General features: G+C 41.3%; 1 protein-coding gene across 5 annotated transcripts in view; it reads left to right on the top strand.

Annotated features, from left to right (window-relative positions):
• Nucleotides 1–5,389: 5,389 nt before the first annotated feature.
• LOC148022189 (tRNA synthetase class II (D, K and N) family protein) overlaps nucleotides 5,390–16,958 on the top strand; it is a 48,511-nt gene continuing 36,942 nt past the window's right edge. For 3 of the 5 annotated variants that reach the window (XM_087697828.1, XM_087697826.1, XM_087697827.1), the window contains exons 1-5: nucleotides 5,390–5,909; nucleotides 6,568–6,711; nucleotides 7,087–7,196; nucleotides 7,291–7,402; nucleotides 7,481–7,552. In XM_087697828.1, the coding sequence (XP_087553954.1) occupies nucleotides 5,466–5,909; nucleotides 6,568–6,711; nucleotides 7,087–7,196; nucleotides 7,291–7,402; nucleotides 7,481–7,552 (882 nt within the window). In that variant the 5' untranslated portion in view covers nucleotides 5,390–5,465. Of the gene's footprint in view, nucleotides 5,910–6,567; nucleotides 6,712–7,086; nucleotides 7,197–7,290; nucleotides 7,403–7,480; nucleotides 7,553–16,958 lie in introns of those variants that run through there. The other 2 variants (XM_087697829.1, XM_087697830.1) reach the window with 2 other exon arrangements.

Raw genomic sequence — 16,958 nt, 5'->3', positions numbered from 1 at the left:
CATTTGCCTATCGATATATGGTCATTTATTGCAATTTTATGGACATCAATGATGAATACTATTCATGATCAATTTCTTTGAGCATAGACACCTTGTTTGAGCACTCTATTGCATACTATTTGTGGATAGCTGCATACCCTTTTATTTTCCACCTCTTGCCCATTCTTTTGGCTCAGTTTTGGGGCTGTTTTGCTATATTATAGCAACCCATAATCTTGTACTTTGCAATCATTTTGAGTATTTATGGCAAGTGCTTCTCATGCATTAGGTGATAGTGCTATTTTCAACATTAAAAGGCTTGATGATAACAACTTCCAGTATTGGAAGACACAAATATGGCAAGTATTAGTGTAGCAAAAGCAGGCTAGACCATTGAAAACAAAGGGCATAAAGCCAAAAGGTTGGGATAGGAAAGATGAGGATGAGATTGATGAGTTATACAAGCTCACTATCATACTATCTTTGTCTGAGCATGTATACTTCAATGTTATCTCTACTTAGGGGGTGCATATGAGTTATGAAAGAAGATCCTTGATCTTTATGACAATCAAAGTCTTGCATCTTGGTTGTATCATATAAAGAAGCTTATGGATCTTTATATGTACGAGGGCATTCCTATATTTACTCATTTAAATGAGTTCCACTCTATTTTCAGCTAACTTATATTGCAGGACATCAAGTTTGAGGATAACATAGAGTCATTGTTCTTATTTGTCACGCTACTTGAATCATGGGGTGCATTTCATACTACTATGAGTGCTAATCTCCCTGAGGGTGGTTTTAAATATAATGATGTAGAGAATGCTCTATTGATATAAGAAGCAAACATGAATAATATTGATATAGCTAGCACTTCTCATGCATTAAGTGTTAGAGGTTGAAGTGGTGGAAATGTCCATTGAGATCGTACCTGAGTCTAGTGTGAAGATAGAGGAGATAAATGCATTGGAGTATAATTTTAATAACTATATTCTTGCATCTTTAGCTGTTGATGCTATTCAATTGACCAATATACCATCTATGCTTACTCTTGATGTTGGCTTCTTGATTCGGGGGACTTCCTTTCATGTTACCCCGCATCACCATTGGTTTCATAGCTACCATATTGTTATGTGTTTGGTTAGATCGAGAGATGACACTACATTGGATATCATTGGTATATGTGTGATGTTAGACTACTATAGTTTGGTACTGGTACTCCTTTTGTGCTTCATGATGTACATTATGAACTTGTCTTTGATGAAAAGTCTTATTTCAGTTGGACAATTGGATGATGATATGTATAATGTATTTTTTAGTGATTACTCGTGACAGTCTTGTTTTTGTTAGAGGTGTCAAAGTTGGCAACCTTTACCCTTTGCTTGTTTCTAGGTATTTTGACCATGTTTTGGTTGTGACCCATCTTCCACATATATCTTTATGGCATTGTTGGCTTGGGCACATGTCTTTGAAAGGAATGAAAGTGCAGACCCATTTACAATATCTCTTGCCCTTGGATTATTATTGTTTTGATTCGTGTGATCATTGTTTGTGTGGTACATAGACTCATAACTAGTATACGAAGTCAGATTCTACGTGTGTGGGTGAGCCTTTGGCTCTTGTGCATTCAAATTTTTGTGGCCTCATGTCTAATCAATCATTGGGTGGTGTGAAGTATTTTGTTGCATTCATAGACGATTATTCGTATAAGGTTTAGGCTTATCCTATTAAGAAAAACTTAGATGTTTTGCCTACGTTCCAGCACTTTCTTACTATGGTTGAGAACCAATCTAGGTATAGGCTAAAATGTGTACAGTCTAAAAATGGAAATGAATATATCTCTAAGGCTTTTGAGCAACTATGTGATGAGAGGGGTATTAAGTGTTAGTTGAACACCTCGTATAAACCCATGCTAGAATGGTGTTGCATAATGCATGAATAGTACTATTTAGGAAAGAGTTTGTAGTATACTTAGTGAGGCAAGCTTACTGATAAATTTTGGGTGGAGACAATTATTTCTACCGAGCATCTCATTAATAGATCCCCATGCTCTTAGTGGTAGAGTTGTAAAGGAGATATGATCTAGGGAAACCTCTCTTGTATACATGCTTACGAGTCTTTGGACGTGAGAATTTTTGCCATATTCCTAAAGACAAGTGTAATAAGTTGGATTCGAAGTCAGTCAAATGCATATTTATTGGATATGGAGATGTAGGTGAGATGGGCTATCATCTTTGGGATCCGTAAGCTCAAAAGGTTATTTATAGCTATGATGTTATCTTCCATGAGAATAAGGTGCATATCAGACCAAAGATGGAGCTCAAGGTACGAAGAGCGATCTTTCAGGACAAGCCTCATATCACAATACATCTAGTCCCAACGAGACAACTTGTTGTAGTTGTTGATGATGTAGTGGTCTAGGATCCACTTATTGTGCTAGATCATGATGTTGGATAGAGAGCATATGCTATTCAGGCCCCTTAGCTAGTTTTGAGGCACTCTACTAGAGCTTCACATCCTCTTAATCACTATGAACACTCTATGGATTATGTCATAGTGACACTTTACTAAGCCACTTATCTATGAGGAGGCCATGTGCATAGGTGATTCTCATTTTTGGGAGAGATCTATGTAGTCTACGTTTAATTTGTTGCATAAAAACTGTACATGGGACTTAGTTTCCTTGCTTGATGTGGAAAGCATGCATTTCCATGCAAGTGGATGTACAAGTTGAAGAGGTCACCCAAAGCTAGCATATAAGGCAATTTTGGTTTCTAAGGGCTTTAAGTAGGAAAAGGCAGCTGATTTTGATGAGATCTTCTCTCTTGTGGTTAAGATCACTCTACGCTTGGTCTTGGCCTTGGTTAATCAGTTGGATTTTGGATCTTTATTAGATAGATGTCAAGTTGACTTTTCCATATGGGGATTTGCATGAGGGTATTTATATGCATAAGCCTAAGGGCTTTGTGAAAGGAGGTAGGGAACACCTAGCATGCAAATTGAAGAAGAGTCTTTATGGGCTTAAGCAGGCACCTAGGGAGTAGTATCGTAAGTTTGATGCTTTCATGCATTCGCAAGGGTATTACCGTAGTGATATGGATCTGTGTTTATACATGAAGAAGGTCCGTGATGGTGGCCTTATTATCTCAGTGCTTTCTGTTGATGATATGCTTGTAGTTGGGAGTGCTCTCATGTTGAGTTGGATGCTTTAAAGACTCAACACAAGAGGAGCTTTGAGATGAAGGACATGGGACATGTCTCACACATACTTGGCATGTGCATAACACGCAATTGCTCTACGGGACTTCTTTACTTGTCCTAGAAGGAGTATATACATAGAGTACTTGAGTGATTCCATATGCAAGATGGTAAGTCTAGTGGCTATTCTTTACCTTCTCATGTGAAGGTTAGTCAGACCGTTTGTCCACATTTACTTGTATAAAAACATATACACTTGTACACTACAAATGGTGCCCCCTTATCACTGTCACTTTATTCTTTATTCTTTTAGTGACAAATAGAATAAGGGAAGGCATGTCACACATTGTGACTATTGGGGTTTCCACATACCGGTCTCTCTCTTCTTGCTTGAACCTCTGTAGCCCTTACTCCCTTCTTGCTTTTGCTCTCTTGCTTCCACCTTTCGCTCACCTTTCACTAAGAATCTCAAAATCCATGGTGTCATATACATAAGATCACCTTTATACTTGATTGAATAGCCTAGCATACAATTCCTCTCCTCCTATCATTCCATTCGACAGTGGACAAACCACTATTGTTAAGGACATGGTAGATGTTGAGAAACCATCTTTGAAACTCCTCTTTTGAAGAAGCTTTGTCCATGAAGTAGAAGTACAACCTTGCCATGGACAAATTTTGCTTGAGCCATGGGAGGGAGAAGGCCATCAATACCGTAAGGATTTGTTGCCCTTACATTGAGTTTAGCCTTTTAAATGACATTGTGTTTCTATAGGTCTCTTTTGAGTTCCTTCTCCACACAAGAAAAATCAATGCCATTAATAACAAATTGTTTATAGTCAAGATCCATTTTCTCCCCAGTTCTTGTGGTCTTCCCATTCCCCTTGGATAAATCACCTTGCACAAAGAGGCACTTGCATGCATGCAATAATGAAACCCTTAGGTGGCTTACATTTAGCATTGTAGTCCTCAGGTGCCACGTGGCTGCACCCTTAGAGAGTTGTTTAAATGGCATCAAAGAGCCACATCCACCACACACATGTGCATCTCTTGTGGTCTCCTTGGGGTAGCTTTTACTTATTGGGAACTCCTAGGAGTTGTTCCCATACCTGTTTTCGATTGAAAACTGTTTTCTTATAGAGAGGGGTTTCTAGATTTGTGTCAAGGTCACATGTTTTTTTTTTTGGTTGAAAACCTCCCATTTAAATAAACGAAAAAAAGTCGCCAGCTTGTCCTTGTCACTAGCGCAACTAGTCCAACATCAGAATCTTCTCCTCTAACCTCCACTTCTTCTACTTCTTAAGATGCAAAGGCGGCTACTCCATAGCAATTGATTTGTGTGTGCATAGTCAATTCCAACACTTTACAAAGATGCTTATGGAACATTCGAAGTATGACGTCTAATATTGTTGAATAATAGACCGTTTTAAGAGCTTGTAATGATAGAAATATCAAGTCTGATATTGCTAAATGATAGACCATTTCAAGAGCTTAACTCTATCGTTACAATTCGTGGAAATGAAGCTAATGGTCATCCACGCATAGCCTTTCAATGGTGTATCTACTACCAAAAGATGATCACAACACATGATCATAGCAACACAAACAATCGCTGCAAACAAGGAAAGTAAATGATCACTAGATACAACCAAATCAAATGATCACTACATAATAGATGGCCACAATAGACAGTTGAGCATACACTTCAAGTAGTGCGCAGAGTAGTAGTCCAACAACAAGAAAAAAACAATAGGGAAGAAGACATGATGGGAAGGGAGGCCGTGAGCCATCGTGAACGATCTCCCAAGGTACTCCAAACTAAGCTGTCGCCAATGCAAAGGGCAAGGTGGGAGTGATGGGACCCATAAGCAAATTGACAATGAAGCTACCTTATTTTCGATAGGCCAAGCTCTCTCTCCAGGTGGTTATCGCCAAAAATAGAAAGGGTTTTTGGGGAGAGACATTGTATCAACGTGCTTTTGGGGAAACTCCCGATACTGAAAGAAAACTGGAAACCGCCCTATGTGGCCTAGGGAGATTTCTAGTTTTCTCTCAAAAATGTTGAAAAAACCCCCTTCCAAAAAGTGGTATGGGAACAGCTCTCTAGGTTTTCTTGCCATCAGTAGAGCCATATACCTTGACCCTAGAAAAAGGCAACAAAAATAAGATAGAGAAAAAAAAATCAAGGGGGGGGGGGGGGGGGGCAGGGGCAGGGAGGGGGGACAATCTAAGCAGCATAGCTTAGGAGCGATCACTATAGTTTGTGAAATTGCCTTGAGCTCAGAGCAATGGCAGGTGCAGTGCGCCTGGCCCTTAGCTGCCCTCGCTCACAAACTTTCTCTCTACTGTCATCATCATCGTCACCCTTCGTCTTAGCGCACCATCTCTCGCACTTCCTCTCCCCTCTCTCCTGCAGCCTCTCTTATTCCTCCGCCTTCTCCTCCTCCACTTCCTCCTCCTCAAGGCGTTCCCTCCCTCCTGTGTCTGCCTTTTCTCCCTCTTCTCCCTCTCCTTCTTCCACCATCCCTACATCTGAGTTAGAGCCACCAGTCCCCTCCCCTGCCCCCCTTCTCTCCAACACTCTCCAGTGGACCTCTCGCACCCATGGCTGTGGTACCCTCCGGTCTGCACAACTTGGTGAACGAGTCCGCCTCTGTGGTTGGGTAGCGCTTCATCGGCCTCATGGAATCTTGACTTTCATCAATCTAAGAGATCATACAGGTATTGTGCAGGTAAGGGCAAAGCCTCCATGCACATGCATTAGTTCAGTTTGGGTAATCTGGTCAGAAGCTGGGTATGCGCAATTTCAGTGTGGATAATTTGATCAAACATGTTCTTTTGAACTCGACTTCCCTCCCTATGTTTGGCATTCACAAGAACATTTAGACAAATTCCTGTGAAAATTCCTACCTTGTGAATCACGAAAACATCATGAAATTCTGTGAGGAAGGGACTGCATACCTAGCTAGGTGCGGTTGGGGGCATGGGGTTGCTGGCCCAGGGTATGCGGTACATGGATAAATCCCCCAAGCTTCTTGTGATTGCTGTTGTGCACGCCAATCTAGCTTTATATGCATCCGTTGCAATTGCCCTTCCATTGGTCTCAAAAATCCGTACAATACTAGACATGTCACGTTGGTGAGTGCTGTTGGGCGGTTTGGTTTCTTAGATTGCAGTAACTGTCGAATATCCTTGGATGCAAAATTGAGTTTGTGATCAGTTAAGCTGATGCCCTTTGGGAACTTAAGGTTTTGGACGTCTGTTTGCTGAATAATCCCTGTTTGCCGCTGCATTTTCATGGTCTGTTGCATAAGCGAGAGATGCTTTAAGAAGTGCTGAACTAAAGAAACAAGAACTCTGTCTGATTTGATAGTGCGTGTTTTGGTGCAGGTCACTACCGATCCAGAAACCTATCCATATGCACACTCCATAGGAGAGAAGTTGCGACTTGAGTATGTGATTGTGGTAGAGGGCCATGTTCGAGCTCGTCCAAAGGATGCAATTAACCCAAAGATGGAAACCGGAGGCATAGAGGTAAAAGGGGAACTGTGAATGCATGTAGATTGTGCTGCTACTATTGTCTCACATGTTATATATGGGTTCTGTAAGTCCTATCCTAAAGATCACAGCCAATTCTTGTGTGCACAACAATTGTGAGTTCTTTGAGAAGATGCTTGCTTCTTATAGTGGATTTCTGCATATCTGTTGATGTCTGCATATGTGGAGAATGTGAGCCTCAGCTTTTGCGATGTAAATTGTCACCCGAACTAATGTGATTATTGTAAGTAGCTGCCTCAATGCAAGCAGGAAGTAGAAGATGTTCTCCATTCTCATACTTGTGAAGAAGAGTTTGACTTTGTTCATCACTCTTTTTCTGATTCTGTCTCGGATTTGTGAGTTTGCAAATAGGTTGTTGCAGAGGATATACAACTGCTAAATCCTGTCCGACTTGTATTACCATTCCTCGTGACCACATCTAATGATATCAAAGATATCATCACAGAGGAAATTCGTCTAAGGTAACTTCATAATTGTGAATATGATCTAGATAGGAGTTGTGTACTATTCAAGGAATAGAAGACCAAATGTTTTTATTGGTATCTCTTTCTTTAGATACCGACATCTTGATTTGCGACGTCCCCAGATGACCAACAACCTACGATTACGGCACAAAGTTGTCAAAACAATTAGGCGGTTCTTAGAGGATGAACATGATTTTTTGGAGGTACGGAAGTTTTCCTAGTTCTTAGCAAGTATGAAGATCTGGGTGGGTCCTATTGATTTACATGATGGTCCGTGATAGATTGAAACTCCAATCTTGTCGAAGTCCACTCCAGAGGGAGCTCGAGATTACCTAGTTCCTTCTCGTGTGCAGGTATGTACATTTTGACAAGGTTTATTTTATTTGCTCAATTGATGCACGGGGGTAAAATTGTTGATTGTTTTGTAAGGTCATTTTATCGAGCTCATTAAATGAGAGAAATGGAGAAAGATGACATAGGTGATAACACTTGTGACTGCAATTGAAATCATTGTGTTGTAGGGAGAGCATTATGTTTCATTGGTTGTAAGTACATCCATAGGGCCTTTAGGGCAGTTTATGTGGGAAGCAAGTTAATTCCCAAAACCAAATTCTCTCAATAGGAATATCCAAAGGGGTTTATATGTTTGGTAGATTTGTCTTTAAAGCCAAACTCTCTCTTCATTTAGACATACTACAATAGTACAGAATGCACAGAGAATGCTTGGGTAGTGAACTTTCATGACCATAGTCTTAGGTGACTATTATTTCAAGACCTTGATCAACCCCAAAACTTGGAAGACCTTCACCAACAAGAAGACAAAAGAATCTTGGACCTAACCAATAGAAGAGAAACATATTGCACATATACCAACCAATCCCCATGATATTGACTCAATTATCTCCATAGAGCCATGAGCTAGACTTAATTATCTCCATAGGGCCATGAGCTAGAGCAACCTTACATTTGGATCTGTGCACAAGAGTGCCACATTGCCCATAGCTATTTAGCTCCCGAGTCCTTTTGAAACTTCCATCCTAGAGCCTAGAGCTTCTTGCACTCTTAGATATACTTCTAGTGCCTCTCTTAGTTGGTGCCCCTGACCTTATTAGAAAATAGTACTAGGTAGAAGGTGTGCATGTCAAACATGATTGCTATTAGAGCATCTACTAAATGTGTATGTGTACCACCCGAAATGGAAGATGTGGAGGTCTTAAAGGCTATCTACATTTAAAAAACCCCTTGGTGTGGTTTGTGGTGTTTGAAATGGGAAGGTAAATGAAGCGAATGATAATGGTGATGTAGTAGAAGAAGTGGGTGGAATGGGTGGGTTTTGAAATGATGTGGATGCATTAAATTGATTTTATTGATTTAATGATGGAAATTGAAATGATGATGCGGAATGCATTGAAGATGACATACCAAATTCATTTTGACTTTGAGAAGCATAATTCAAAGAAAAAGAAGTAGAAGAAGAGTTACCAATTTTTTTCTTATAATCACCTCATTGTGTATTATCATATAAGAATGGATCTTTAAGAGTACGTTTACCATGATCAACATATGGCACTCTAACTTCATCATGATCTTTATTAAAATGCTATAAAGGAGTAGAAGTAAAAGAGGAAGAAGGAATCAAAGTTGAAACTTGTGTACTTGCACTAGATTAGATGGAAGAGTTTGAAAGAAAGGGACATACTCTAGATCTCTTTTTCCAAGAGAGGGGCTGATTCCTAATGGAGGTCTGTCTTGATGGCCTTGTAACATCATCAGATTTATGCACAACATCTGATAAGAAAGAATCATATATATCTTCATTGAGAAGTTGTAGTCGATGTGCTCTTCTTGAGTCAAGCTCTTTGATCTTTAGCAATGATTAGCTTCAACTCCTCATTTGTAACAGGATAAGGTCGTGTCTATCCAAGGTAGTCAAAAGTATCTTCACTCAAGTTGAAACTTTGCAGAGTTGACTATGGAAGCCACTCTTGTTGAATTCTTAGCATAGGCTTCTTTGGCGACAGAGTTGTTGTGGAGGTGTTTGATGTCATCTTTCCTCTATAGTTCCTATTTTTTAAGATAGAACTTTCTCATCAAGGGCTTAGATTTCTTTAGTGAGTACCTAGCCTTGATACGATGTAAAGAAATGCTCAACAATAGCATACAAACGCATTGGTACAACAAATGCATAGATTAATAAAGAAACACAATTAGTGTTAGGGTTCACATAGAGACAATGAACATAGAAGATAAACAAACCTGAATAATGAATAAGTACAATGCTCAGCATAACAAATACACAATGCTACCCTTGAACTCTTGTGCCTTTAGGACTTGGGAAGAGAGTATGAGTTAAAGACAATCACCAAATATGTTTGGCAGCATCAAATGCAGCTCGCAGATGGCTGGATCAATGCCAAACAGAGCCGAACTGAAACCATCCTTCCTTCTCGGATAGGGTGGTTTAACCTGATTAAGCACTTAATTACAGAAAGTAGCAAATGAACATAAACTGAAATGCTCACTTTACCTTCATAAACTTGGACAGTGGACACCCTGTTGGCCCCAAAACTGGCGCCCCTTTCGGTATTTCTTTAATTTCAATTGCTGATGGATAAATTACAAGCTGCGATTTCACAATCCCCCTGGCTGATTCAAAAGCCCCTTGCTGTTCCAATAATCAGCAAAGTATTTGGGCAAATTGCCCCTTGATTTTCACCCAGGACTTGCTATAATGGAACCCCAAGTGGTCAAATGCTGCCCCAAATTCACAATAGATGGGCTGGCATCTGAAATCCTCACAATTCCACGAATTTTTGGTGCTGATTTCAGTGTACAATGCCTTTGACTGATGGCACGGGTCCCAAGGTGGTTGCTAAACCCTAATTACTGCTGTAATTTAGGGTTTACAGCAGTAAACTCTTTGCTGTCCACCAAATTTGGCTGTACTCTGTCACCCATGGCTGAAAATTGCTGAGAATACTTGAGCATAGACTGGAGGAGATGATAGAATGTTGTAGAAAGAGAGAAAATCAGCTGAAATGTATCTTCTGATTCGTAGCTCTGATGACAAATGTGATGGCACCAACAGCTTCAAAAGGGGGGGTAAAACACGAGCTGGGTTGGCGAGCCCTCCTCTCCTACCGCCGCCTCTCTTAAGGCAGAAGAGAAAACCTGCTGTCCCCTATCTTGTCGCGGCCCGCGATCAGTCGTCGTCGCCTCTTAGAGCCAAATCTGATCACCTTCTCTCCCTCCACCAAGCTCCGAATGGCTGCCATTCTGCTTCCACCACCCTCCAACAGCCTTCTCCCTAGTTGCATGGGAAAGTTTTGCCAAGTGGCAGCCTTTCTAATGCATTTTCAGTCATTGAATTAAATTTTCAGAATTAATTAATTCTGAAAATTAATTTCAGCCCTTTTGACCCTGCCCAAAATTAAACATGCCCATCTGGAATAAAATTGGCTAGGCCATTTGCAACTTGGAGTGGTTCCCAACCTCTGTTGACCCTTAGACTAGCATTAATTAATTAATTAATGCTAGTCCCTAGTGTCACCACTGACACTTAATGGCCAAACAATTGTCCTAGGGTCCAACCTGACACCAACTGACCACCAAAACCCTGTTGGCATAACTTAACACAACTTTTGCCTTTAACACCCACTGCATTCTCGGGGTCCTTGGCCCGTTTCCATGAAATAACTGCCATGTGCATCATATGTGCTAAACAACCTTGCACATTTGATTAGTAACTTAATCAAATGTTACTAGCAAGATTAAAGCATCTCAAAATTTCACGTCCCCGTGACAAACCTCCCCCTTGAAAACCTTGCAATCGTCCTCGATTGCACTGCATTGGGCCAAAGCAAAAGTATATTGTACTAGAATTTCAATTTGGCATGACAGTCACCACAACATTGGCCACTGTTGTCAAACCGTTGCATATGCGCAAAACTTATTGAAAATTTCCAGCCAGCAAAACACAATAGAAAATTGAAAAATAGTCCAAAACTGTTGCTAGAAACCATTGGATGCATCCATAACTCATGTTTCTCAACCGTTCTAACTTCAAAACCACAGTAAAGCATATTCTCGGCATAAACCATGGCTGAAACTTTCAATGACATTCGTTTACATGCGGCTGTCCATGGAATCAGCTGTAAACCATTAAAAACTGAGCATGACCTGATCATAAACTAATCATGGACTGATATGAGAACTGATCACAAATGGCTGCAAATGTGACTCCAAACCGATCACAAGCTGATGGTAAAAAAAACTGATCAAAAACTGATGCAAAACTGATCCCAAAGTGATCATAAACGGTTCTCAAACTGATCAAAAACTGAGCTGAAACTAATTAGAAATTGATCTCAAAATTGAGGCAAAAACTCATGCCAAACTGGTCCAAAAACTCATGTATAAGTATAGTCTCAGAGCCGTGGTGACAACCATATTCATATACATGTATCTCATAGTGACTAGTACACCGAGTAGTGACCTCATGGCAGACATACTATCAGCACAATACCTTGGATGCATGCTGAATACATCCGAGATCCACTACATATGAGAGCTGTCCAAAACCGGTGGAGTGCAAGTGCTACCTCCCCCTTGAGCATCAGGCAATGCTTTGGACGCCCGCTCTGCTGAACCTGAGTAAGCCCGATCCAAAGTCGGCTCTAACTGAAAGGCATCGAGATAAAGTTGCAACAACTAAGGATGGTCTGCCAAGTCATCCTCTTCCATCCATTTTGCATCCATTGGTGAATAATTTTGAAACTTCACCAAATATCTTCTGGAAACTTTACCTCTGACCTTCCTTTTCTTATGTGCCAAAATCTGCTCGGGTACCAAAATCTCATCTAGTTCCTCAACCTCTGGCTGAATTTCAGCAGATACATCTTCTGGCACATCACCACGAAAAGATCTCAACAAACTGACATGAAAGGCATTGTGTATCCGCCAATGTGGAGGTGATTTCAGTCGATATGCAACATCGCTGACCTTTTCCAACACTTGAAAGGGCCCATAGTATCTCATGCTTAACTTCGGATACAACCTCTCTTTTCCCTTCATCTTTTTCAGCCTTGCCTTTTCGAAACGCAGCAATACATAATCGCCCTCTGCAAATTGCAAAGCACATCTATGGCAATCAGCTGTCCGCTTTTGCTTGTCCTGTGACCTCTGAAGTGCATACTTTATCTTTGCATAGGTTGCATCCAAGCTTTCCACAAAGCGATCAGCCTCAAAGATCTTATCCTTAGTGTGCAAAATAGGTGGAACCTTCTTGCCGCCCTCAACCACCTCAAATGGAGCCTTGCCAGTGGAACTATGCACCGTATTATTGTATGTAAACTCAACCAATGGCAAATACTGCTCCCACTGTGTCTTGTGGTCTGAAACATGGCACCTCAAAAGATCCAACACTGTGGAATTTGCTTCCTCAGACTGACCATCTGTTTGCGGATGGAAGGATGATGAGAATTTCAGTGTGGTACCCATATTTTCAAACAACCCCTTCCAGAATAGATTGGTCATCCGAGGGTCTCGATCACTGATGATTGACTCAGGCATACCATGATACTTGAAAATGTGCTGCATAAATAATCGTGCCATATGATCAGCCTTTATCTTCTTCCTCACCGGAATGAAATGGGCTTGTTTGCTAAACCTGCAAATAATAGTCCATATTCCATCATTCCCTGTAGGTGTCCTAGGAAGCTCAAAGATAAAGTCCATAGCAATGCTCTGCCAAGGCCTATGTGGAATAGGCAAGGGCTGCAACAAGCTCGGCATCTTTTGCCTATCATGCTTTACCTTTTGACATATGATGCATGCCCTAACAAACTGCTTTACATCATGCCTCAAAGCTGACCAATAAAAGAAATGCTCCATTGCCTTGACCGTGGTATCAATACCTCTGTGTCTTGCATACGGAGCATGACTTTCAATGATCACTCTAGGCCTCAACTGCTTTGTGACACACAGTCGTCCATGCATCAATAGAAATCTATCTCTTAGCATAAAATGCTCATGACTTTGGCCATTGCAAAGCTGATCATAAACATTAGCAAAGTTCGAATCAGCAGCATATTGCTCTTTCATGGCATCCAACTTAGTGTGATAAACCATAGTGACGGCTGAAATTTGTGGCTTACGTGACAGTGCATCAGCCACAACATTTTTTTTACCATCAATGTGTACAATCTGAAAATGAAACATAGAGAGAAAATTTGCCCATCTCATATGCTTCTCTGACAACTTAGTTTGCGTTAGAAAGTACCTCAAAGTTTGATGGTCTGTCTGCACTGTAAAATCAGCCCCCAACAAATAATGTTTCCACGTAGACAGTGCATGAATTATAGCCAAGAGCTCTTTCTCATAAACCTGTAAATTCCTCTCTGCACCGTGGAGAATTCGACTCTCATAAGCCACAACTCGGCCATCTTGCATAAGGACAGCCCCAATGCTGTTACCACATGGATCACACTGAACCACAAATGACTTCCTTAGATCAAGCAACACAAGCACAGGATCTGAAGTCATCTTTTCTTTCAACTTTTCAAATGCTGAAATTCCCACTGCTGTTCATCTAAATGGCACATCTTTCTTTTGCAAAGCATGCAATGGAGATGCAATTTCAGCAAACCCGCGTACATACTTCCTATAGTAAGAACATAAACCCAAGAAGCTGCGGATCTCATGAATATTCTTCAAAGCTAGCCATGAATGTAATGCTTCAACCTTAGCAGGGTCCATACGAATACCATCAGCCGATACAATATGTCCCAAGAAGTGGATTTCATGCAAAAAGAATTCACTCTTCTTGTCGTTGATAACCAGCCTATGCTTACGTAGCTCATTGAAAACAATGTCCAAGTGCTTTCTATGCTCCGTCTCATTCTTTGAATAGACAATCATGTCATCAAAGAAAGTACCCACAAATGCTCTATGTGGCTGAAAGATGCGATCCATCATCCGATTAAAAGTGGTAGGAGCATTCGCAAGTCCAAAAGGCATGACAAGAAATTCATATAACCCAAAAGATGTCCTAAAAGCTGTCTTAGGTACATCCTCCGGTCTAATGCGTATCTGATGATACCCACTTTTCAAATCTATACGGCTGAATATTGCTGCCCCCCGCATTCTATCCATAACATCATCGATCTGAGGGATCGAAAAGCGGTTCTTTATCGTGATCTTGTTCAGAGCACGATAGTCAATGCACATACGCCATGAACCATCCTTTTTTTGCACCAAAAGCACTCGAGAACAGAAAGGAGATGAGCTGGGCTGAATCAGCCCTTTTTCTAGCAGCTCATTTACTTGACTCATAATCTCCTCCTGTTGGGCTGCACTGACTCTATAGGGTGGTTTATTAGGAGGGCTACTTCCAGGGCTAAGGTCTATGCCATGATCTTTGGGTCTTTCAGGTGATAGCTGCCCTGGAGGTGATTAAGAGAAGCAATCAGCATACATTTTCAGAAATGACATGCGATCCTTCTCTAATTTAGACATTTTCCCAACATTCTCATTATCATCCTTATCCTTAGCAAAAACTAAATACGCTGAAAGATGATTTTTCATTACTTTAGAAATAACAGTTGCAGATACAATAGGGAGAGATTCCCCTTTCAACTTAACATCAAGTGTGAGTGTCTTTCCCTTATGTTGAATAGTGATCTCTTTTGCATATGAATTAATCACTGCATGCATACGGTGGTACCATGGCATACCAAGCAACACATCACAACCCTCAAGTGGAGCAATGTAAAACTCTTCCCTGTCCACATTCCTGTATGTGCAAGCGAAGCTTTCCAATGAGTGGTGTGACAAGTTCTGCATGACCCTTACATGCCATTCCAACTTTCCCCATGGCTCCCATCTCATCCTCTTTGATGCCTAGACGGGCTGCCATGTCAGTAGATATGAAGTTGGCTCGTGCACCATTATCAAAAAAGATCAATGCATGCTGATTCCTAATTTTGCCCCATGCTCTGCACAACTCAGTAGCATCATCATTGGGCTGATCACTAACAACATCGGGCACCAATCCCACTGATGTTTTGGGCCGTTTACCCTTAGGATCTCCTTGATTTTTTGATTTTACAGCTTGCTGCCTATTGGGACAGTTCTTTGCAATATGACCCTCCTGTTCACAAATAAAGCATTTATTTGCATCCATCAATTCCCTACGTTGTGCCAATGTTTTCGAGTCCTTTCTTTGCTGTTTTGGCCTCTTTTTAGGCTGGTTTTCAGATATGCCCCTTTTCTGAGCCTTAAACAACTTTTTATTCGGCTTTTCCCCGCTCTCTTGGAAGCCCAAATCCTTTCCACGCAGCAAAGCATCGGCTGTAGCAGCAGTCTCTATGAGCTGAGACATGCTAGACACGATGGATTTTATGCAAAAATCCATGATTCCTTTGGGCAGCCCACATACATATTTTTCCGCTTGCTCATGAAGGGGTACGGCACGATAAGAAGTGACGGGCAGCAATGCATCCCAAAACGTATTGCTCTAAATTCTTGCATTCCTTAGCATCAAGCTTGTTCCAAGTTGTCATGATGTCCACCTCAAAGGTACTAGTCAACCAATTCGATGCAAAAATTTGCTTGAATTGTACCCATGTTGACGGTGCTCTACCTTGCATCAAGAGCGTGGACCACCACTGCAATGCATTCCCCTTCAAGAAAGTGGTTGCCTTTCGAATCTTAGAGGATTCGGTGAAGTTTCCCCTTGAATAGGCTGCATCAAACTGCTGAATGAAGGTCAAAGCTTTTAGCCTATCTTGTGCACCACTGAAGGACTCAAACCTCACTGCTTTTCCACCCTCATCATAGTCTTTTGCTTCCCCTTTGGGAGTCAAGTTGTCATATACCGGCTGTTGCAAAAAGGGTGCATTTGCTGTATTTACATCATGACCAAGCCCAAATGAAGCATTTGGATGACCAGCAGTCATTCCTTGAAAGTTGAGCCCCATAAGCATTCGGGGGTGTAGATGCATTGCCAAACATTTCACTTTGTGCCCCAGGCATTAAGCCAATGCTACCATGCATAGGGTTTTGCACATTTCTAGCCATACCCGAAAACAATGGGCCTTGCACACCATGCATTTGCTACTGCATACCATAGGGATTTGTGCCATGCATTCTTGTATGCGGCCCTTGGCCGACCATTGCATGAAAAATCGTGCTACCACCAAAGTATCCTGGCTGCCCCATCATAGTATGCATGCCCGGCTGTCCAAAATCCATTGGATTGGCACTTCCATAATGGCCTTGCATTTGCATTCCTTGCACCATAGGTACCAACCGTTTAGCTTCATTGGCCTCTTTAGGAGCTTCAAGTGAAGGATTTGGCACTATCTTCGGTGCATCTTGCTGTCCCGAAGGTGTAGAAGTTGACTTCTTCTTCTTGCCCTTGCTGTCCTTCTTCGGAGCATTCAAAAATCGGGTGAATTGAGGATCCTTTGCCAATTCAGCAAAGAGATTTGCTGCTGTCCTCATCCGATTTTTTGAACTGGTCATCAAATTTCTCTTCACTTTGCTGGTCATCTACCTCATGACGGCTTGAAGGCCATGCATCTTGCCCAATGGCAACATTTTCAGCTTGTTGTTCATCATGAGAGCCTTGTCCAAGATTAGACATTGCATTTCCTTCATTCCCATGAGAATGTCCATACTAAGAGGCATCATCATTGCTTGATTCCATTTCACTATATGAAGACATGTTGCTGTAATTTCTCAGCTGAGTACAAAAAT

The sequence above is a fragment of the Lygodium microphyllum genome, chromosome 17 (assembly GCF_053477565.2).
Source record: "Lygodium microphyllum isolate KBCC chromosome 17, Lygodium_microphyllum_v1.1.10, whole genome shotgun sequence".
Classification (NCBI taxonomy): domain Eukaryota; kingdom Viridiplantae; phylum Streptophyta; class Polypodiopsida; order Schizaeales; family Lygodiaceae; genus Lygodium; species Lygodium microphyllum.
Note: the sequence above shows the minus strand (reverse complement) of the source record. Positions and strands in the feature narration are given on the sequence as shown.